This window comes from Phoenix dactylifera, chromosome 9 (genome assembly GCF_051530095.1).
Source record: "Phoenix dactylifera cultivar Ajwa chromosome 9, Ajwa_hap1_PhDact_Kaust_v1.1, whole genome shotgun sequence".
Classification (NCBI taxonomy): domain Eukaryota; kingdom Viridiplantae; phylum Streptophyta; class Magnoliopsida; order Arecales; family Arecaceae; genus Phoenix; species Phoenix dactylifera.
Genome location: NC_143198.1, coordinates 3,782,795 through 3,805,941, shown reverse-complemented (window position 1 = coordinate 3,805,941; position 23,147 = coordinate 3,782,795). Strand labels below are relative to the sequence as shown.

The window sequence follows — 23,147 nt, the reverse complement described above, 5'->3', positions numbered from 1 at the left end:
AATATGATTTCCACATCTTATTGGAAAGTCTTTTCCATGTAACTTTTCCATGAGGCAGAAATCACTGCATTTTTATTTTTTCCTCAAAAGACCCTTCAACATCAAAGAAGCATTAAAGATCTAATTTTTATTAAGGGCATAATAGAAATTATGCATAATTTTTTCAGGAAAGTGGGTGGCCAACCAAACATAAGCACTTTGAAAATTTGTCATTTTTCCATGATCAACCAAACATACCAAAAATATTTTCCTAGGCATTCTCTTCCTAGAAATTTGTTTTCCAGAAATCATATTCTTAGAAGGAAAAATGCTTCCCGCGAACCAAATGAGCCTTAGATATTAAGAATTTAAGAATAGGAGTGACATGTTGAAGCCAAAGCCTAGCCCTTTTTTATCTCAGCTCATATACCATGCTAGCTACCTATGTTTGGCTCAAAGTCCATGCTATGCTAGCTGCACATTTTGCTCAAAGCTTGTACTGTGCTAGCTGCTTGATGTAGCGTTGCTCCAAACAAACATCTTTCTCCATATGGGTTTCAGAGACGAATTTTAGCTTGATCTCTCGGTGGTGCTCGTTCCAACATCAATCCCCTAAACTTGATTTTTTTCCCCCAAGTGCTTGGCCCGTCTCTAAACGCCATCTGGGCCCACTATGCCCCTATCCAATCTAAGTATCACTTTTTTCTTTTTTAAGAAACAAGATGGGGTTAATCGGGCAGGATCCAATCCCACGTCATTTAATCCATACTAACTGCAATGGTTGACACGACATCTAAATGTCATCAGCGGTCGCGATTGTTTTATTTTATTTTATTTTATTTTGGCAAAACTGCAGCTCACATCCCACGAATATGAATGCAGCCAATTGAATAATAAAAAAAAAACAGAAGCAGGAATCGATCCATGATCCATCCAAATAAAATTTCTAAATGATGAGCTATGAAGAAGGCTACCTAATTAGCAGTACTGTTCACACTTCTTGTATATGTATGATGTTCTCAGAAGAGCATTCTTATCTAAAAGCTTGCGGATATCGTAGAGAAGGGGGCTAGAGCAGGCTCTCTGTCTCCGATACATCTGGCACTGGTGACTTTTACCCATGCAGCACGTAGCTCAGCACGTACAACGTATCCGTCAACCCCAACTGCTACCAAGCTCGCAGTGTGATCATAATCGCTGCGCGTACAACTGAAACCATAGGGATAGGATAACTAAAATTGCGCGCGAGGCACAGTACCACAGCAAGAATTAAAGCAACCGGCGGCAGGGTCCGAGGAGGAGTTGAAAAAGCCGGGCGCGGCGAGTGATGGCGGTGATTTCTGGGCTTTGCGACCTTATAACCGGTTCCCTCGTCTCCTTCATCGTCGGTGCCCTTCCTCCATCTCCTTCTAATCATTCATTCGTATCATCTCTTCTTGACTCCTCTCTCTCCTTGGCGCAGGAATCGAAGCCCTTCCCACTGACCAAAGAATCCGAGAAGGATCTACTCCTCTCTCTTTCTCGAGTATTGGCTACGAAGTCTCCTCTTGGGCTATCGGTTTAGCTTTTCTTTTTTACTCTCTTAAATTTACGATTATACGCTGTTTTTTTACCCTTCTTTTTTGGAAATCGTTTCAGATTTTTAAGGAAATTCAGCGATGGGGAAAACAATTCAGCAATGAATCTGAGCAGGTGAGCTTTAGATTCTTTCTAACTCTTCAATTTATGGGAATGTGGAAGCACGGCATTGGTACTGTAGCTCGTGTGATGATAGATTCTGACGGATTGAAGAATTAGGGTTAGGTTTGCGAACCAAGTTTTTCTAGGTTGTTGATCATGTTTTTTCGAGTGACATCAGGTTGATGGACATATATCTTTTGGCTAGGGTATGAAGAAAGGCTTCGAGGGAAAAAGGTAGCTAGGTTCGTGCTGAAAGGAAAGAAGTTTAGTCTTTTTAAGGGGTTTGGAAAAGGTTAGAACGACTGGTTTTACAATATATTAGATTGTGAAAAATTATCAAGAATTCTTAGAAGAATAAATTTTACTTCAAAAACTTGAAAATATTTGAGAATCGTCTTTGCTCTTTCCATGATGAACTACTAGAGCTGGAACATGTCTTGCAGATTATGCTAAAAAAAATTAGTATCATAGTGAATGCACTTTAGATAAATTCAAAAAACAAGAGGAACTCTTCTACTAAAATGAAAGTGAACCCTACACATGCTCCTGAAGTGCCATGTGTTCTCCTTTTGTGTGTCTTGATATCCTTATCGAGTGATAGAACCCAAACTCCCCCTTTTCTTTAGAACTTTTGTTTGAGAACTTCAATCACTTGTCTGCAACAATCTCAATTCCTTTTTGATCTGGAACATTAATTCTTTACGTTTGAAATCGTTGAGAGCTAAAATACCTTGACTTGCATTGAAGTGTTCTTTGACATTCCGAGCCATATCAAATATTCACATCTCTAGCTAATCGTAAGCAGAATAATCCAACTTTGGTCTGTTGTGTCCAAATGTAAAGTAAACACTCAAAATCTTAGATGTGGATGAGTTTTTTTTTATGAAATCTCATTTTTTCCCTCACCTCTTTTGACATTGTAGGGAGCTCTGGCGAATTCTCTCAATTATCACCATTGTTTTATGCACTTGGATCAACATTTTGGGTGTGATAATGATTGTTTAGCTAATACTATTTCCACAATGGTTAGTTTGTGCGATACCTAGGGCTTCTTCTTCTTTTTTTCCCCTTCTCTATCTTGTTTGAAATAATTTAGTGGGTTACCCTTTTCATTTTTACAGGTGACTTTTCTAGGTGTTGACAGCACATTTGTTCAACACTTGACTGGGAACATTCTTGTTGCTGTATCCAATTTTTTAACTAAATTTGTATGGTCTTCAGGTCATATGGAGTTCTTCTTTATGCATTGGAGATTTGTATTTTTGCTAATTTGATCTCTTTTTTTCTATTTTTCCTTTTGGTAGGGGAGCGAATGGGTTAAGTTTATTCACTTGTTATGGATCACCCTCGAAGTGGCGATGTTAAGTGTTAGCAGTTGCACATTCTTAACTTCACCTATTGGATCTGTTATATGCACAAATGAAAGCCTGATTTATCAAAACTCTCCTATGAAAAATGAGATGTCTAGAACTGTAGATTCAAGTCTTGACATCACATCCTTCACTGCACTTATACAATCAAAAATCGTCAATGGAAACTGGCATATGGTGGCCACAAATCTTTTTGGAATTCTACGCACCATACTGAAATTCTTGAAGCATGAAAATTGTGACCTGGAAGGAGTGTTCAAGCATGTTGCTGTTTCATCTCTTCTAAAGATACCTTGGGATTTATTCAGTGAAATCCATGTCGACAGCAGTTTGGCTTTAAGCCAGATGAGCTTTGGCATGGATGAAGTACATGACAGGAAAAATGGTTTGTCAGGGTCAAGTTACATTCTTTCAGGGGTTATCCTTCAGATGTTCTGCTCCCTAGTGGAGAGAGAAGATTCAATAGATGTCAGCGATGATTCCTCTGGAGAGCTTGCATTATGTTCCAAATTCAGTAACCTTGTCCTCCAACTCTTTCCTTGTTTATCTGAGCACCAAGAATGTAATGACAAGCGCCTTTCTCAATATTTGAGACACAAACTGCTGGTAATCCGTTAGTTTGTGCTCTTTTAATGCTCATATTTAGTAAGTGCTGTAGTTTCTTTGAGCAGTCATCTGCAAATTGTTTTTAGCTGAAGATGATGACTCCCTTGCATTTTATAATAGCCAAGCAAATTTCACATTTAGTAGGGTGTCCTTCTATTTGTGAGACTTAATATAATTGACCAGATTGTATTGAATGTGTTTTCTGCAGATGCTAATGACTAGGCTTATCTTTTATGCGAGGTGGCAAAGGTCTGATCTTGTTTTGTGGCTAAAGTTACTTAGGAACTATTTTGAAGATCTTATTTATGAACCTATCTCAGGATTTGATATTGTTCTTGAAAATTGTCTGGAAGGATCTCCATTTTTGTCTAGTATTGCTTATGCAGACAAGGTGCATAATTCAAGCATCGGACACTTGAGGAGACGGGCAATTCTCCTGTTTTTCAAATGTTGTTTCACATTGGGCCGCATTAGCAATGAAAGTGGTGACAAATGTTCATGTGCAAAAGAAACTTCTCTTTGCTCTTACAAGTTGCATCTCTGCAGTGAAAATTGCTGCAATATGGGTTTATCAGAGCTTTCAAACTGGCTCGAGAGGTGTGCTTCCATAGGGAAGTTTGTGGATTATGAGAATTACTCAAAATCATGCAGCAGATTTGCTTTATCCTTTCTGCAACTTTATATGGAGGAGGTATGCATTTCTGTAAGTCCTTGCTTAAGTGAAGTATGCAAAAGATCTATTTCTCTTTCACATGCTTTCTGTGCAGAGTCTTCATTCCTCTTTGCACATTTTACCTATCTCTCATGGCATCAATATCATTACAAAGTCTGTGTGATTAACAATCAGCATGTGTATGTTTTTCTGCTCAGGTGTTTTGATGCTATGATTTATCATGCTTTCTAGTGTCCTTTAACGCTTGCATACAGCTTTGCAGGTTTTCTACATTTGGTAAATCACACACTTTGCAGTTATTAATTTCTAAAGTATCATGTCATGAGCTTTTGCCTTCTTGGTTTATATCTTATGACATACTGAGCAACTAACTGTCTGATAATTTCAAGTTCTAGCTCCTCCCTGTTTAAAGCTCTAAGTTCAGATTCTCCTCAGTGTAGTGCATATTTTGTGTCATTCATTTTGTCATTGCAACTGAAACATCTAAAATTAAGGGTGAGAAATAATCATGGCATAAATCCATACTACATCGTTCATAAAACAATGGATTAAAAAGAATATATATTAATGCACTCATTAACTTTCTGTTTTAGTCTGACTTCCTTTTTAATGTTTAGTGGACTTTCTCTCACTAGCGAATATGATAAACCTTGAAATGGATTTCTACATTCATCTTCTTAACTGTGGTGAAAATTCCAACATATCTGTTAATGACTATGAAAATGCTGATATTCTTCATTAAACTCTTTAAAAATGTTGATTATTGACCCCTGACAGTATATCAGAAAGCCATAACTAATTTTGATTATTTCAAAGAAAACTTCGTCACAACATTCCTCTTGTTGGCACTTGCTGGACAACTTCAGGAAACTAACTAAAACCTGTTGGTTGATTATAGAAAGTTTTGCCAGATCTTATTGATTTATTAGAGCTCTTATAGTAGTCCATGAAAAGTTTCAAGCCTATTCGTTATATTTTGGCAACAATGAGGGCAAATGCCTTTCCAACAAAGGTCCTTCTGGGCCCCTTCACCCTTCTTGGTTCTTCCTTTTAATATTGGGTATTGTTTTTTTGTCGCTTAGTGACATGACCTGATCCATGCCCTTTATTTTTACACCAGGACACCGCCATTGAGCTTGGGCTCTCTTAATACCTTCTTTAGGTGTGCCTTGGTTTTTCTCTAATTTCATATGATTTTCTTCAATACATTCGTTGGTCTCAGCTCTTAATGCAAACTTTTCTCTTTGTTTCCAACCATCATTTTTCTTCTACTGCTCCATATTTGGACATGCTGTTACTATTTATTTATTTTGGCTTTTCTAATATAGATTTTTGTTAGCATTAAGTGCTGGTTATTGCATTACTACAGTTTATTTGCCGATAATCCATTCTATTTTAGATTTCAGGCTTCTCTTGAGTTGGTCTGGACCTTCTCGATTTCCCTCCTGCCTTTGTTGCTTGACTTTGATTAGAATTCAGACTGCTCAGTACTTGCATTTTTCTAGTGGTTCCTCAATTCTGGGGTTTCTTCTGCATTTATTGCCTTCTTGATTTTTTAATTAGTCGACATGGCTCCTCCTCATGAGGGTTTGTGCTATTCATTCTTACCAAAAGGCATTCTGCTTGTTGCTGTGAGCGGTTCATTGGTGTAATTTGTCAGTTGTTCACAAATACCTCCTTAATGCAGTATGCGAGGCTAACTCAATAATAATTGGAAGCTTCTTTTGTATATTGCATTAGACTTTCCATCCGTCTTAATCTCATACCTTTGAGTGGCATCTAATTGATCAGAAGATTCTCCTATTAATGAAAATCCAAGTCACATGATTGGTTTTATCTTAGAAGCAAAGCCACATGCCAAAAGAATCTTTCACTCATCTCATAATGTAGTGTGTTTTAAGCTTTTTTGTCAGCAGAAACTCTTCCACAATTGTCTCCAAAGCGACGCTTACTGCTATAGGAAAATCAAGTCGACTTGTTAGTTAGGTGGACTTATCACATGACATCTTTCAGGAAGCATACTAACCAGTTGGCTAGCTAGTCCATGGAAAGCTTATTATGGGGGTATGGTCAATGGACTATTTAAAATGTTGTCATTTCTTCTGAAGCAAAATCACAGTGCTGTGTTGTGTGTGCATATAATCTAGTCTGACTTGGTGTTCTGGGTTCTTTATTTGATAATGAGGTAAGTCGTAAAATATAAAGATGTTGTAATTATTTTCTATATTTCTAAATGCTCTTCCCCTCTCCAACATGTTGTTTTCCTATTGTCTTATATTCCTATGCTGCTTAGACGTTGAATGGCATATCGGAATCTAATAAGATAAGAACTCATCAAGCTGATCATTCAAGTTAAACTGAAGGCTCATATACTGCTGATTTTTTTTTCCTTTTAAGTTTTAAGCATGTGCTCATGCAATGTTTACTAGTAGTTATATGATCACATTCATCTTCTGATATTCTTTTGAAACTCTAAACTGCAGGATGATGTGTTATTTGATATGCTTTTGCAGCTGATGGATGCTCCATTCGTTAACTTGCAAATGTAAGCAATATTATGGCTATACACCTAATATTCAAAGATTACTAGGAGTCTAGGATTATAGGAAGTTTTGTTGATGTGCTTTTCTCTTAAAAATTTTGCAGACAGAGCAATGGAAAGGAAACATCGTTTGAGGAGATGAAAAGAGACATTCTTTTTCATATTTCAAGCATTTTTAACCCCATTCACATTTTCCATCTGTTCCTTTTATTGGTCAGTCAAATAGTGTTTCTATATGCAGTATCAATTCTGTTTAGTCATTATGTTCATGATTTATCACCACCTGTGATTTAATTTCTGATTTTATGCTTTTATATTATTATCTTGATCTAGATATTGCAGATCTTCTAGAACTCTTTACTCTAAATTTGTTATTATGCCTTTGGTGCTGTGGTGGTTCAGTGTTATATCTTTAGTGTCTAAAAGAAATCAGTTGGGCATAGGAAGGCTTTGAAAGCTAGGTAATAGAACACTGGTTTGACATTGTTGTGGGATATTTGGAGGCTTGCACACAATTCATGGTGTCTCTTTTTATAAAGTTACGCAGGTCTCTAAAATAGGTGGAACTTTGAAATATTGTTTTAGGAGAAGTCCCACATTGTTAATATTGGTATTGCAATGGACAAAAAATATAATGTAGTTGGAACATTTTTTCTGGGCATTGATAAAAACAGCTGCATGATGCACAGTGGGCTATTTTGTTTTATAAAAGCATATTGCTCGTTTTCTCTGACTTCTTTATTTTTCAGATATTTATAGTTCTTGTTTTAGGCTTCCCATCTGTAAACACAAAAGATGTTATTCTGATCTACACGCATGGGTTGCTTCATATGTGAGAAGGCTCTCATGTTTGCCCCACATTAGCTGGTGCAAATATTTTCTGGAGTTTGCTGAGAGCATTGAAATGTTGTACCTTCCTTGTGTCATGTTTAATTTAGCAAGACCTGATTTGATTGCTAGATATGTACTTAAAGTTTTAAATTAGCAATATTCGGCCTTTTTTTTTACTTTTATGCTTTGATGTATGGTAAACCAAAGGTCCAAAGCGGAATTGACCTTGAGAAAGCTTGTCTCTTCTATTCTTACCTTTTCTTTCTTTCGTAAAAGCAGTTAAAGTAATGTGTAACTTTGGTAAGCATTGTTATTTTTACTTTTTTTTTTTGCAGTTACACTATGATCACTTGGTTCTTGTTGATTATCTTATATCAAAAGACACAGGAATTCATTGTGTGCAATATCTTTTGAGGTACATATCCTAGTACTTATTTTTATGCTTTCATTCCCTATTGTATGTGGGAGATACATGCACATAGCACCAAAAGAACTTCTTAGGAGCTCATCCATTGGAATGTGCTAATTTTGTTCAGATAAGCATGCTATGTTACTATAACATTCTATGGTGCTTATGGAAACAATAAATGTTATAGAAAATGTTGATGGCTGTTATTTAAGAAGGTTGATGAATTGAAATAATAAAACCCAAAAGTCCACATGCTTTCACAGTCTTTCTAATAACAAATACAGAATCTCTCATCAGACACTACATGCTGTTTTCATTCAATACCTCAATAGTTATATTTTTGTCAATAGCATCCTGAGGTTATTGTTGAAAGAGAACACACTAAATTACCGTGAGAAGTAAAGGTTAAAGTAATGTATTTAGAGTTTGTTGTGAACTTAGGTTATAAAATCAAGTGATCTGATTCTCAATCATGTGCTAGAAATCCGTTGATCACAATGCATAGTTTTATTGATCTTTGGCATGCCCTGGTTTGAGTATTCATTACCTTCTGGAGCAATCACACTCTGAGATTACTTTGTGAAGGCTATTAATTCCATAAACTTCTAGCAAGTTTAGGTTGAATTTATATTTACTTCTGTTTAAAGGTCCTTCTCTGTGTTAATGGTGTTGAAAAGTTCATTTTAGCCACTTAGGAGTATCTGGTTGATTAATGGGTGTAACTTGATGGCTCAGTGCTTGTTTAGTTGACTAGATATCTAAGTGGTTCCACACTCAAATTTGTAGTGTTTGTACTATATGTCGAAGAAATGGGAGGATGTTTATTGAGCAAGGGTCGAAACTTTAATTGATTAATAAGTGGAAGGAAACACTGTTTTAGAAGCTTTGATGCATGGGACATAGGAGAAGAAAAAATATGTTGTTGACTCATAGAAGTAATATCATCTCCTTTGGTAAATCATTCATGTAGATTGATTTGCAGAAGTCATGGTCCAAGTGCAAAGATCACATGTTGAATGAAAGTGCAGTTTGCTAGTAAGACTGTAAGAGTGTGTATATTGTATAACATTTGACCAAATATAATTCATGTTGAATTTGAACTCTGAAGCCCATACTAGGACCTTTGCATAGCTTTTAAGCAAGCTTTTGACACACCAAGAATTGTTCAGACTAGATCCTGCTTTTGGGGGCGGGGGTGAGAGGATGAGCGAGGCAAATTACTGAATGTTGTGCAGAGTTTTAAAATGGAAAAATTTTTGGAGGTGTCCGCAAGCTGCTAATAAGAGCTACATTAGGTGCACTTGCCAGATTTCTGAACTAGAAAAGCATTTTTCAATTAGTTGTAGCCGACTGGAGGATTTCCGGGTCTTAATATCTTTCCCATTATAGGCTTCATTTATTAGTCTAATGACTCTAATCCTTCACTTATAAGTCTACAAGGAGCCCATTTATTAGTCTAATAGTTGTATGCAAGCTCAAATAGATGTTTCATTAATAGTTTGATCAAACAAACAATTTGGATGGTACCTGCAGCTGCTTTGCATAAACATGTAATAATATCTGTTAACAAACCATTAGAATTTTTTTAAACCACTAAAGTTTATGATAACTTAGCTTTTAAGGTTTTTCTAGATTACATCAAATGTATCATTAACCGCTTGATGGATTCAACACATGGTACGCCGTACCAGCCCGAACCGGGCGGTACGAGGCGCACCGTACGGTACCGCTTCGTTATAGGTGTCTGGTACATGTCGCATACCGATACTCGATATGCCAAAAATTCTATACTGTACTGTACCGATATTGTGCTAATGTGGCACTGATACAGGGTCCGGTGCTGAGACGGCGAACCTTGATTCAATATTTAGCGTGCAAGTTTTTTCGGGGGTATGCTACAATGATTTTTAACTAGCCAAATGCCATGACAATTATTGCCATTCTCTAGTTTATTTCCATCAACATATTTGTAATACTTTCACCGTTATGTAGTTTTATGCATATCATCACTTATCTTTTTTATCCAATGCAATAAAAGTTTGTGATGAATCCTTCACATGTGGCCTTTCAGGTCATTGCGTAAAATTTGCACATCTTGGCATATTTTTGTGGAATTTTCAGTATGCAAAAATGAAATTAGTCAGCCATTCCACAAGAGAAGAAAGATCTCTACGTATAAGGAGGGCTGTAATTCAAAGTCAGGGCCTTCATCCTCATCATTTATGATGACCAGGGGATCTCATGCAAGAAGACACAAAGTTGGCAGCAAAGCTAAGTGCATCAATCTGCAGACTTTTGAAAATGCTGCAAATTGTTTGCTTTCTCTAAAGAAAATGGTGGAAGATCTTCATCAGAAGAATTTGTTTCCATACAACCCAAAGCCCCTACTTAGAAGGTTTGCCAATTCTCTCTTGTAATGCTTAACTTTTTTTCCAGAGTAACTTTCCATATTTATAGATGTCCCAATTGTAATGTTTGTTATGTGTGGTATGCTCGCATGATTAGAAGGTGTGGAAACATGCTTCAGAGTGGCATTTGAAAAATCTTCTTCCTTTTCTTTTGAATGGATGTGATGTAAATAGGGAGCTGGTAGCAGGCAAGAGAGAGAGAGAGAGAGAGAGAGAGAGAGAGAGTGAATACAATTTCTGAAATAAGTTAGAGCTGGACGAAATCATAAATTATTGAAATAACTGAAGATGAAGCATGCCTTGGGCCTATGTGAAATGTTTTTTTAATTGGTAAGGGATGTGGCTGGAGTCAATTTACAGGAGACTGATGCATTAGTCAGGTCCAAATCCTTCCTGTTTATGAGTTCGTATTATCCAAGCTTGTCCAGAAGCAGGTCAGGCCTAATGGCTCTCAGGTTCTGGCCCATTAAGATTTCTATCAATCTTCAGGTTGTTTATTATTCTTCAGTCATTGACTGGAATATGTTTAGGTGAAAAATGAGTTCAGTTTGCAACTTTTTGATCACTAGATATCACCCAGTTGTTATTTACAAAGTGGCTTATTTTTGACTTACAGCTGGCAACTTCTCTCTAGCATCCTATATTTTTTATAAGAACACAAGCATATTTACTCCACATATTTTTTAAGTAATGCAACTGGTATCCATTACAAGACTGATGTCTAGATGAATTGTGGTCAAACATATTGTGGTGAAATTTTGTCAACTGGATGAGGTAAATTTTCTCTTCCTTGATTGCATTCATTTTATTTGCATTAACTCATTGCTACTGATTCTCCTGCCTATCTAGGATGTCAGATATGAGTGTGCGCATGTCTTTCCGTGTGCTTGTATAAGAGTGCATGGATTGCATGATAAGTTCATGCTTTTGGAGTAAAAAGAACATATAACAGGGACCATCTTATCAGATTTCTGCTTAGTGAATGTGCATTTATACTTCTAAATAAAATCCAATAATTAATTGAATGTTTGACATGTCTCTGTTTACCACAAGGGCAATAAATGCTTGCCATGTTTTACTTCATAAGGATGTTCTTACTATTTACATTTAATTGATGTGGAAATTTTTAGTGAAATTTTTCTCATAATGTTCTTAGGCTTAATCAAGTTTTTTGTTCTTTCAGTCAAATTTTTACAATTTCAGTTCCAGGTTAATGTAGATGGAGATAACTTGTGATATTTCTTGCTCATTAAACTTAAATGAGGATAAATCTCTATTCAAACAGGTAGTTACTTTGATAATAGTGAAGACTGAGTGTTTTAATTTTTTTTTTGTTGACTTTGAAATGCCTTACACAGAGCCTCTATAAGAAGGATGGTCCATATATAAAAAATGTTTAGACCATTCAATCTTTTATATCATTTTATTTATATTTTTTGCTTCAAGCTGTCATTTAGACCTTTTGCATTTCTGAGAGTCCCGCCCTTTTGGGGATTGAAATCTGGTCCAGTCCCCTTAGATGACAGGGTTTTTTCTGCTGGACGTACCATGGATTGCATTCTCTCACTTAATGATTTCATGCTTTAGTCCTTCAACATGTTATTGGTCCTATACAATTGAAGGATGTTCTACCATTGTTCCCAAGTGGTATCTGTATTCTCCCCTACATACAGAGTACATGCTCATCTCTGCTTAATTTTGTAGCCAGTGGGACTCATCTCTGCTGGTTAGCACCCCTCTTTTGTTAGGAGAGATCCCTAGTTTAAATCAGGAGGTTGACACTCCACAAGGTAATTCTAAAATTAAAAAAAACGATGTTATACTTCAGCTGTATATGTCTTGTTCATATAACTGTGTGTGTGTGTGAGAGAGAGAGAGGGAGGGAGAGAGTGAATATTCTCAACTAAAATATTTATATATTTAATAAAATTAATCTGCTCAACTATTTTGCTGCTTTTGCTGTGGGTTTGGGATCACGGTGCGCCTATTGGCCTGGCTGATGTAATCCCAATGGATAGGTCTGCTTGTATGTTCTCACAACAGCTATAATGTAATTCTTCTTATCAAAAAGAAAAGTTCATCTATCTAGACTCTGACACCTGACTGGCTGCACATCGAGTATTGAAAACCAGCATAAATCAATAAAACATTTGCTTTGCCCAAGCTTGCCAAACTAAACACTGAGTTATACATATCCTAGACTCGTGTTTTGGGAATAAGTAAACCTTAATTATAGACTCTTGCATATATTGTATGTGGTTCTGTTGGCAAATTTGAAGCTGGATAGAGTTCTCATTGGCTGATTACATCAAAAGTGTTAACTTACTGTAATACCTGTGCTTAATTACTCTAATTTATGCAGCTTCACTAGATTTGAGGAGCTTTGCAAACAATAGAAACCATACTGCAGATATCACGCATAATGTATTTGTCTTCTGGCATATCCAAGGATTTGACTGGGGCCTTACCTATACAAATATTATGGAATTTGAAGTTCTTCGGATCCTGAGTCTGAGAAGGGCTAGTTGGATGGATGATTTAGCTGTCAGAGATGGGAGACTGACAGAAAAATGAAGGAAATAAAGTGAGATTCTTATGAAGCTGAATGCATTGATCATCTGCTGCATTAACTCAGTGATAGGTTTGCCAACTCCAATCATTTAATTATGCTTTATTTTACTTGAGCTGTGTATTCACTTATTCTTTCATATAGAATTTCATAAAATATATACATCTGGCAGCTGAAAAACATATGATCTCATTGGCTTTTTTGTAAAAGGTTTCTATATAATATAAGAAACAATGCATGAATTTCCTGAATATGTTCTATAAGGTGAGCTTTTTGACGCCTGCTCTATAGAGTATCATCTATCTCTAATGTATTTTATTTAACTAAGGACCAAAGTGATTAAAATGATCTGCTCAATGCTACTCTTTAACAGATTCATGGACCTAAGTCATAGGCAGCACTTGGTTCCGGCACATCAGCAGGCATAAGGCTTGGAATCAGTGCTATGCCTGCCAAACATCTTTTGAGAAACAATCATAAGCAAGGAATAAGCAACGCCGGTCAAACTTGCTTATTACAAGCATAACTATTTCAAGGGAGAGCTGAAGCATACTATTTCTGGCATAAGGGCATCATCACGTGTGCCTCCTTTTTGTGGACAAAATATCAGTGTTTAGAAAATGGTTGACCTGCCCGTTTGATCTGTCACCTATCAGCTTTTGCTGGTCGGTTTTGATGAAACCCGAAAATATGTAAAAACTGTTTGATCCTATGACTCAAACAGTTCAACTATTTAAAAAGTCTAGCTGAACCAGATCTGGCCTGTCTAGGTCGACTAAAATAAGAAGAAAAAAATTCGAGCAAGGTTGTTTAGGTGGCGGATATGGCTGCTTGATTGATGGCCAGATCCAGGGAGAGTGAAGGGGCTTGAGTAGATCTCATGGTGGGAACGAAGCTTTGCAATCATATCTGGCATGTACCAGAGTGGTCTGGATAGGTATGATGATATTTGATGTATCACAGTCAGATCTAGTTGAAGCTGAGGTGATGTGACGAGATCGTATGGTAGCATAGTTGATGTGATAAAATCTTGTGATAGCTGAGGTGAGAGGACATGATCATGGGGAGGTGAGTTGAGGGGACACGATCTTGGGGGAGCCAAGGTTGCTGAGGCAGCGAGACCTAGTAGGAAGTGAGGCTAGGCAGCAGCGAGATCTGGTGGGAGGCAAGAGGAAGTGGTGAGACCTAGATCTAGCGGGTAGGGCTGGAAACAGATCGGATACGGATTATGTACTGCTATATCCAAAATTTGTATCCATATTTTTCAACATATATATACACAGATAGTGATATTCTAAACGGATATAAAACTGGTATCCATATTTATTCTAAATGGATACGGATAAGATTTGGATATTAAGCATATCCATTTTTGTTCTAAATGATATGGATACAAATTGGATATATCATATCATAATTCTCTTGCTTAACTACCAAAGATTCTGTGTTTGATTAATTCATTTCTAAAAATTTAGACTGGATAATGATGGGATGGAGAATTGCACTCTGTACTCTAGAAAAGAATTTATAATTCTAAGAACTAGATCAATAGAATATAATTCATAAGGGTGCTATCATTGAGTTTACAATTGGCTTTTTGAAGTTAGCTGGATACCTCCATGACATTTATTTGCATGAAGAAGCAACTCGAATAGGTTCCCATTAAATTGGCCAAAATAACTTTAGAGTGAGAAGCAAAACAGCACCAGTAAATCTTGTTTCAGATGGTACGACCTCTTGTCACTTAATGAAGAGTTGGGATTGATTTTGAAGGTGGTTGACCTTCAACAAGAAGAAGAAGAAGAAGAAGAAGTCCAAGTGGAGGGGGGTGGGATAGTTGAGGTTCTGGTACAATTTAGCCAATCACTGGCCTAAGACCTAGGTTCTGGTACAATTTAGCCAATCACCGGCCTAAGACCTGAGAACTGAGCAGTGGTAGCAGAATTTTTCAAGTTTATAGGGCGATATCAAATTTGCAACCATCATGATATCTACTCAATTTATTCAATGGCATCTTCTCAATTTAGACTTGTATGGCTTTGACTGGAAAATCAACTGAGCAGTGGTAGCAGAATTTTTCAAGTTTATAGGGCGATGTTAAATTTGCAACCATCATGATATCTACTCAATTTATTCAATGGCATCTTCTCAATTTAGACTTGTATGGCTTTGACTGGAAAATCAACTGAGCAGTGGTAGCAGAATTTTTCAAGTTTATAGGGCGATGTTAAATTTGCAACCATCATGATATCTACTCAATTTATTCAATGGCATCTTCTCAATTTAGACTTGTGTGGCTTTGACTGGAAAATCATCTTCTTGTGTCTTTCATTGAGATAAAGGTTCTGAAACCATTCCATGCCTTTCTCTTTTGTATAGGGAGGCCTGTGAGAAGTACGCCTAAGCTGTGAGAGAGCTAAATTTTTGGTCTATTGGAGCTTGTTGCATTCTTTGGGCTTGCAGGCCTAGTTGAACAGGTTCTTTAGAGATCAATTCAAGCTTCTTCTGCCTCAACTACTATCCTCCATGCCCCTCCCAGGCCCCGCCCTTGGTGTCTCTCTGCACATAGGATTCCGGAGCAATCAACATCCTTGCTCAAGATGATGTTGGTGAGCTTGACATCAAGAGAGTCTGATGGCGAGTAGGTAAGAATTAAGCATTTCCATCTCTTATATTATCAACATCGGCAACATGATGCAGGTGATCAGACTTCAATATTCCAACTTACATGACTTGTTGATATCTATACTGTTTCTCTGATAAATTATTGAACATTGGTGATGGAAGGTCTGGAGCAATGATAAGAGCACGGTGCACAGGGTGTCAGTGAACTCAGTGAGGGAGAGGTTCTGCATTCCTTTCTGCTTCAATCCAGCGCACTATATGATGGTGAGCTTGTAGATGGGAAGTACGACTGGGGCGGTTCTTGTTTACACTAGTGAGAAAAAAAGAAGCAACTTTAAGAAGCTGGAGGTGGAAAACATCCAGATTGATCGTTTCAGGAAGACGGAATGGTCTGATTATGTTGGCGATTGCAGAGGTTTCTTTAGTAAACAGTAGAAAAGTAGTATGATGTTACAATAAAGCCTAGTGTTACTTGCTTGAGCTGTATTATTGTCTGTTCCCATCAGATTGGCCAGAGAATCCTAATTTAGAACTCAATTATGGAAGTCATGTACCAAAACAAAAGCATATGGAAAATGAAATCCTTGCCACATGTATCATGAAATGTTATTCTATAATTAAGGTGTCTAGTCTAAGGAAAAAGCGTATTTCTCATTTAATAATGTAAAGCATATAAATTTCAAAATTATCTAATTTATTTGAAATAAATAGTTTTTTTCTCACAATAATTGTATTAGGAATATACTTTCTAATTCTACTTCCAGTGAGCATGGTTATTGTTGCTGGAAATTGGATCCGGGGGCAATCTTCGGTTGAGGAGAGGAAGCGGCGAGTTCTTCACGGCGGGGCGGCGGTCTGTCGGCGAGCGGCGTCCTCTGTCTGGTGTGATCGGGGAGAAGGAGCAGCTGGTCCTCGTGGCGAGGCGGCGATCCGTCAGCTGGCGGCGTCCTCCGTCTGGGTGCCTGCACACGAACCGGTGGCCGGGTTTTCCGGCGCCGGCCCTCCGACGCTCAAGTCAGGGAGGGGGCGAATAGTGTAAAAGGGGAGATAAATAGTGTCTGTAGAGTGCATCAATCTTCCAATCCCCTCCTGAGAGGCCAAGGCTCCTTTTTATAGGCGGGGGTCAGTTTACCTGCGATGTAACAGGGCGAGGCCGTAGTACGGCTAGGCATGTTGTTCAGGTCGGCGCACGGTCAGGCGAATCATTGCACCGATGTCGGCGGTGAGGGCGTCGTACAACCCGAGTTAGCACGCTACCAGGCGAATTATTGCATTGGTATCGGAGATATGGCCGAGATCAGAGACTTATCATAGTCAACTAGACTCTGCTGGGCTAATTTGCCGTGGAGAGCTGAGAGTCCGTAGGTGACAGGAGCCATGCACATTAATTGTGGAGTAAGCCGGAGATCCGCATTTATTGTGGAGTAAGCCGGAGATCCGCATTAATTGTGGAGTAAGCCGGAGATCCGCATTAATTGTTGAGTGAGCCGGAGATCCGCATTAATTGTTGAGTGAGCCGGAGGGTTACAGCGACCATGCGCAATAAATGCCAGAGGGGCGTCAGGGTATGGTCTTCGGCCGGACCTCAGAGGTGCACGGCCGTAGTAGGTGGCTGACAAGAGTAGACCTCGAACATCGGGGCTTTTCTCAAATCGGAGGTCTCGAGGTCGGTCGTCTTGAGGTCGGGCGTCCCGAGGTCAGACGCCGACTTCGGCCGTCCAGGGTCGGAGGTCGTGCGGCTCCTTAGGGACATTTGCGTCATTTGGGGAAAAATCTTGTTCCCCCCAACACTACCCTCCGACTTCCGAGTTCGAGCGGCTTGTGGGCTCGGACGTGGGAAGTAAAGTCTATCATTAAAGTTGGGGGGGGGGGGGGCGAATCTCGTCCGCGTCCTTACGCTTCTCGGAGTTTTCATGGTGAAACCTGCGCCCTTTGGCGTCCCGAGGCTGCTTTATTCAGCGAGCTTATGATGAAGCTCGTATCATTACGCTTCTTGAAGCGGGGGTGGCGTCTCTTGAATTGCCGAGGTTGCTTTGCGGCGGATTAAGGATGGGGGTCCTCGAACTCGTCGAGGCGGTGTCTCGATCCCGTAGTCGAGACCCCTTACTCATCAATGAGTGTGCCGTTGCGGGGTCTAAAGCGGACACGCGGCATGACCTAAGGTCGGACGCTTTCGCTTTCGTGTTACTGGATCATAATTCCGGGGAGGTGGAGGCCACATCGGGGCTCCACGTGTCCCAGATCTTATTAAATGAGGGGAACGGGGGCGGCGTCCGCTCGTTCCTCAAGACGATTTGATTTTGCGGACCCATGATGAGGCCCCGAGATCCGATGGGACAACGCTTCGATTTCGTACCCGATTTATTAATCCGGAGTGAATACGGTGCCTCGGCTTCCGAGGTCGACACGTGGCGCAACCCGATCGGGGGATGGGAACCGACCCCGTTGATCTGGGCCGTCAGGGGGGTCTATATAAACCCCTCGAGGTTGCCCTAAAGGTCTTGTTCGGCTGCTTCTTATTTTCGTTGTCTTTCTCCCTTGTTTCCTCCCTCAACCGAACCTTGCCGTTGGTGCCCGGAGCGATTTCCGGCGATGTCCAGTAGGTTCCTACCCCGTGATTGCTAGAGTTCCTCTTTTCTTCTCCTCCCCAGCTTCCATTCGCTGTTTTTAATTTTTATTTCGTTCTTCTGTGGGAATGGGTTTGGGTCCTGAGGAAGTGGGGTCGAGCCTGTCGGGGGAGGAGTTGGAGCTGATCCGCTCCCGGTTCTTCTTCCAGCCCGGGTTTCGTCTTGAAACTGCGGGGCCGGGGGACAGGGTGACGCAGCCGCCCCCAGGTCGGATCGCGGTCTACCGCGAGACACTTTGGGCTGGCCTGCGTTTTTCCGCCCACGAGTTCGTGAGCAACCTGCTGGCCGAGTACCAGCTTGTCCCGGCGCAGTTGGCTCCGAACTCGTGGAGGACCATAATCGGGTTCTTGTCCCTGTGCCTCGGGCACGGGGTCCCGATCTCGGTAGGCCTCTTTCGCCGGTGTTTTCTGTTAAAGAAGAACCCGGCGGACGCAGGGTGGCTATACTTCGCCTTTCGGGGCAGTATGTCACTCTTCCAGGGTGCCCCTTCCTCGATTCATGAGTGGAAGGGGAAATTTTTCTTCCTGGCGTCCGAGGCGCCTTGGGGGTTCGACCCGAGGTGGGGGAACCCTCGGTTGAAGGCCCTCAATAAGCTCTCTGAGCCCTCGAGGAGGGAGCTGAGGACCCTGGACTCTGCGAGCCCTCGGGAGGGGCAACGACCTGACCGAGCTCCTGCGGGAGGACGCCCTGGCGAGCGTGGGTCTGAGCTCGGCGCGCCTCGAGGGTAAGGGTGGTTACGTTACTTTCTTTTCTCGTTCTTTGGTTTTACTGCCACTGGTCTAACACTTAACGAAATTTTTTGATTTCAGATATTCCCCATATGCCGACCAGCAACACATCACTTTTTTTCCGCCTGAGAAGGCGAGAGGCCGAGGCCGGGGGAGCCATACCCCAGCCTCGGAAGAGGGCGAGGACGGACGGCGCTTCTACGTCGGCCGGGACGAGTGGCCCCGAGGCGGGGGCCTCCACAGCTGACCCGAGGCGGGCGCGGGTCGCCATTGAGGCGGGTGCATCGGCCCCTCCTTGCCCTGCCCCCCTTGCCCAGCGGGGGGAGTCATCCATGGCCCGGCCGCGGCGGCCAGAACCCGGGCTTACTCGAGGCCCCGAAGCGAGCGGCTCCGGGATCTCGGGCTCGATCGTGCCGAGCTCTTCCCGGGCTTTCCGAGAAGATTCAGTCGAGCCGGACTTCTCTATTCCCGAGGGGAGTTCGGCCTTTCATGATGCCGAGGTCGCACGTTCCGTGTTGCGGCGTGCGATGCTTCTAGCGGACCGGGCTGAGTTCCGGAACATTCCGCTGGAGGAGGTCGTCAACGGTGCTTACTGCAACACCGCCCGGGTAAGCTTCCTTCTTAATTTCCTTAAGCTACTAGCGAACTTGTGTGTTTTTCAACTCATGATATCTTCGTTTCTTTCTTTTCAGCATGTCCACGAGCTCGACGCCTTGGTGTTTATCGCCCAAGGCTGTCAAGAGGAGGCCTGGCGGCTCGGCCGACAATTGGAGCCGGCCAAGAAGAGAGTCGCCGAGCTGGAGGCGGCGTTGGCCGAGGCCGAAGCTCGGAGGGCGACCACCGAGGCCGAGCGCCTTGCTATGGCGGGGGCGCTTGAAGAGGAAAGGGCTGCTCACGCCCTGACCAGGTCGGCCATGCGCGGTACGGAGGCGCGCTTGGGGGAGGTCCAGGCCGAGGTCGCGGCCCTCAAGTATGAGGACGGGGTTTCCCGCCTCCGAATCGAGCAACTCGAGGCCCGAGAGCGGAGGGCACTTGAGCGGGCTGATCACGCCGTGGAACTCTTCAAGGAGTCGCAAGAGTTCCGCGACATGTTGGAGGAGGAGACGGTGGACGGGTTCCTCCGGGGCTTCGAGAACTTCCGGCTGCAGATGCGCCGGTACTGCCCTCAGTACGACCTCTCGACAGTCCGTCCGAGGGAGGACCTGGGCTGGGGGTCCGACGCGGAAGGCCTCCCCGCCATTTTGACATCCGAGGCGGGAATATACGAACAAGACCCCGCCGAGCCTTCGACGGGGGTGGCCGAGGCGGTCGGCACCATGGAGGCGGCTCCGGCGGCCGAGACGGACGCCGTCCCGGAGGCGGTACCTGAGGCCCCTGCCCCCGACCCCGAGCCTGTGCCGGCTGAAGATCCCGAGATCATCAATGTGCCGGACGACCCCCCGAATATTGCTCCCGCCGCTTAGGACTTAGCGTATATTTTTTCTTTCTCTTTTTTCATTGTATCCGAGGTCGGTCCTTGAGTGGCCGACTTCCAATTTTGTAATTGGCCCTCCGGCCCTTTGTCAATGAAAAAATATTTTTGTCATTCTGTGTTCATCTTTCCCTCTGTTGTCGTGGATGAAGCTAGAGCCTTAGCTAACCGCCTTGACGACCTCTAACTTTGTATTTTAATTTTCGGGCTGCTTAACGAAGTTGCCCCTTTTTCCGGGCTACGTCTTAGCCTTCTCGGATTCCAGTCATTCCGACCAAAGGGAGCTCCGAGTCTTAGGTTTTTTAGAAAATTTCTCTAAGTCCTATAACTCGGATCTGAGAGTCGTTGAAGTCATCACGTTTAGCCTTTAGGAAAATCCCAAGGCATCGAGGTCGGGCCTTAGCCCTTCAAGTAAGACCGGACTAAGTCTGTGCGTGCTGCTATTCGGGGAGTTTAGTTGGGTTTACGAACTCAACTCCGAACCCCTCGTAGGGAGCGCGAGCTAATAAACAAGTTATTGCCGAGGGTTTTCGTAGTTATCGTTCTCGGATTCTGCCGAGATTTCGGTGAGCAAGGCTGGGATTTCCAAAGATTGCCTTGGTACCCGTGTTTGGCTGGTACACTCGTGGCCGGGACCACTTTCTCAGTCGGACGTCGGAGTTTACGTAGAAGAGCCGAGTTGGGCCCTAATTTATGAAGCCTTTGTACAAATTACGGAGACTTGACGAACGGAGCATGCATAATGTAGTTAGGGGGTCGGTCTTAAGCCGACCTATTGGAGAAGCCCGGCTTCGGGGCGAGATAAGACTCCAACGTTGGATGAGATTCCGCTCAGCAGTATGTAGATAAAATTTGACAAGGAGGGCGTCTAGTTAGGTGTACCTCTTGCATTCTTAGAGTTATGCTTTGCATGGTGGAGTAGGTTGCCTCCCTTCCTCGTCGACCTCCGGAGTCATTCTTGACTTAAAGGGGGCTCGGGCTTCTCACGGACCCAACGACGCCCGCCGAGGTTGAGAGGATTTGGGGAGGCTTTATTGATTTGTAGCTCTTTGCGAGGTCAAGGGAGCTTGAGACCCTATGGTCGGACCTCGGGGCGCCCCAACCTTGGTCGAGGGATCTTGTGTCAGGTCGGCGAGTCCGTGGACGCTTTGCACACCTGTGGTGCCTCCCGAGGTCGAGGGAGTCTGGTTCTCTACAGTTGACCCTCGGGGCATCCCGACCTTAGTCGAGGGATCTTTCGTCAGGTCGGCGGGTCAGGGTACGCTCTACCGACCTGCGACGCTTCCCGAGGTCGAGGGAGTCTGGTTCTCTACGGTCGACCCTCGGGGCATCCCGACCTTAGTCGGGGGAAAGCTCGCTTCGAGGATCGGGGATCGTCGACCGCTCCCGGGGGTCCACTTTGTGGCGCCCCGGGTAGAGCCACCCTTTCCACCCCTCGCGGCTTCTTCCCGAGGTCGAGGGAGTCTGGTTCTCTACGGTCGACCCTCGGGGCATCCCGACCTTAGTCGGGGGATAGCTCGCTTCGGGGATCGGGGATCGTCGACCGCTCCCGGGGGTCCACTTTGTGGCGCCCCGGGTGGAGCCACCCTTTCCACCCCTCGCGGCTTCTTCCCGAGGTCGAGGGAGTCTGGTTCTCTACGGTCGACCCTCGGGGCATCCCGATCTTAGTCGGGGGATCTTTCGTCAGGTCGGTGGGTCTGGGTACGCTCTACCGACCTGCGACGCTTCCCGAGGTCGAGGGAGTCTGGTTCTCTACGGTCGACCCTCGGGGCATCCCGACCTTAGTCGGGGGAAAGCTCGCTTCGGGGATCGGGGATCGTCGACCGCTTCCGGGGGTCCACTTTGTGGCGCCCCGGGTGGAGCCACCCTTTCCACCCCTCGCGGCTTCTTCCCGAGGTCGAGGGAGTCTGGTTCTCTACGGTCGACCCTCGGGGCATCCCGACCTTAGTCGGGGGATCTTTCGTCAGGTCGGCGGGTCTGGGTACGCCCTACCGACCTGCGGCGCTTCCCGAGGTCGAGGGAGTCTGATTCTCTACGGTCGACCCTCGGGGCATCCCGACCTTAGTCGGGGGAAAGCTCGCTTCGGGGATCGGGGATCGTCGACCGCTCCCGGGGGTCCACTTTGTGGCGCCCCGGGTGGAGCCACCCTTTCCACCCCTTACGGCTTCTTTCCGAGGTCGAGGGAGTCTGGTTCTCTACGGTCGACCCTCGGAGCATCCCGACCTTAGTCGAGGGATTCTTGCGCCAAGCCGATGTTTCATCGTCCTGCGATACTTCTCGAGGTCGAGGGAGTTTGGGACTCTACGGTCGAGCCTCGAGGCGTCCCGATTTTGGCCGGAGAATCTGAGGATCACAGACGACCCAACGTTAGAAGAGAGTTACAGCCATCAAGATGGGAGAATTATTTGCAAAAAGGAAGCTGAGTCCATTGTCCTGATTGTCATGAACCCCTAGGGGTTTTACTGGTAGTACATTCGTAGATTCTCGGAGTTCCAGCTTCGCGGGATTAGGGTCCCCTCTAGGGACTTTAATTTATAGGCCCCTGGTCGTTGCACCCGGGCGATCTGATACGGCCCTTCCCAATTTGGGGCGAGCTTCCCTTGCTCGGTCGGTTAAGAAGCCTCGACTC

At 43.2% G+C, this 23,147-nt stretch overlaps 1 protein-coding gene across 15 annotated transcripts; it reads left to right on the top strand.

Moving 5' to 3' along the window:
- Positions 1-1,182: 1,182 nt before the first annotated feature.
- Positions 1,183-16,296, top strand: LOC103723905 (golgin). Of its 15 annotated transcripts, XM_088704011.2 has the most exons (15): positions 1,205-1,363; positions 1,442-1,504; positions 1,618-1,671; positions 2,583-2,684; positions 2,781-2,867; positions 2,964-3,635; positions 3,844-3,884; positions 4,182-4,338; positions 6,792-6,853; positions 6,955-7,063; positions 8,017-8,096; positions 10,162-10,485; positions 12,861-13,139; positions 15,447-15,712; positions 15,855-16,296. In XM_088704011.2, exons 1-13 carry the CDS (start codon positions 1,307-1,309, stop codon positions 12,892-12,894), a joined length of 1,842 nt encoding a protein of 613 aa, XP_088560137.2. In that variant the 5' UTR covers positions 1,205-1,306; the 3' UTR covers positions 12,895-13,139; positions 15,447-15,712; positions 15,855-16,296. The 15 variants fall into 15 exon arrangements, with proteins under 15 accessions (XP_088560133.2, XP_088560137.2, XP_026656081.4 ...); XM_026800280.4 differs by having other exon boundaries at positions 3,844-4,338; positions 12,861-13,082; XM_017846828.5 differs by having other exon boundaries at positions 3,844-4,338.
- The last annotated feature ends 6,851 nt before the right edge of the window (positions 16,297-23,147 follow it).

Bases quoted from the DNA above. Each gene is read 5' to 3' on its own strand.
- LOC103723905 (XM_026800280.4), top strand. From the start codon at position 1,307: ATGGCGGTGATTTCTGGGCTTTGCGACCTTATAACCGGTTCCCTCGTC. The intron at 1,364-1,441 runs GTCGGTGCCCTT...TCCTTGGCGCAG, and splicing joins GTTCCCTCGTCTCCTTCATC to GAATCGAAGCCCTTCCCACT. The intron at 6,854-6,954 runs GTAAGCAATATT...AAAATTTTGCAG, and splicing joins CCATTCGTTAACTTGCAAAT to ACAGAGCAATGGAAAGGAAA.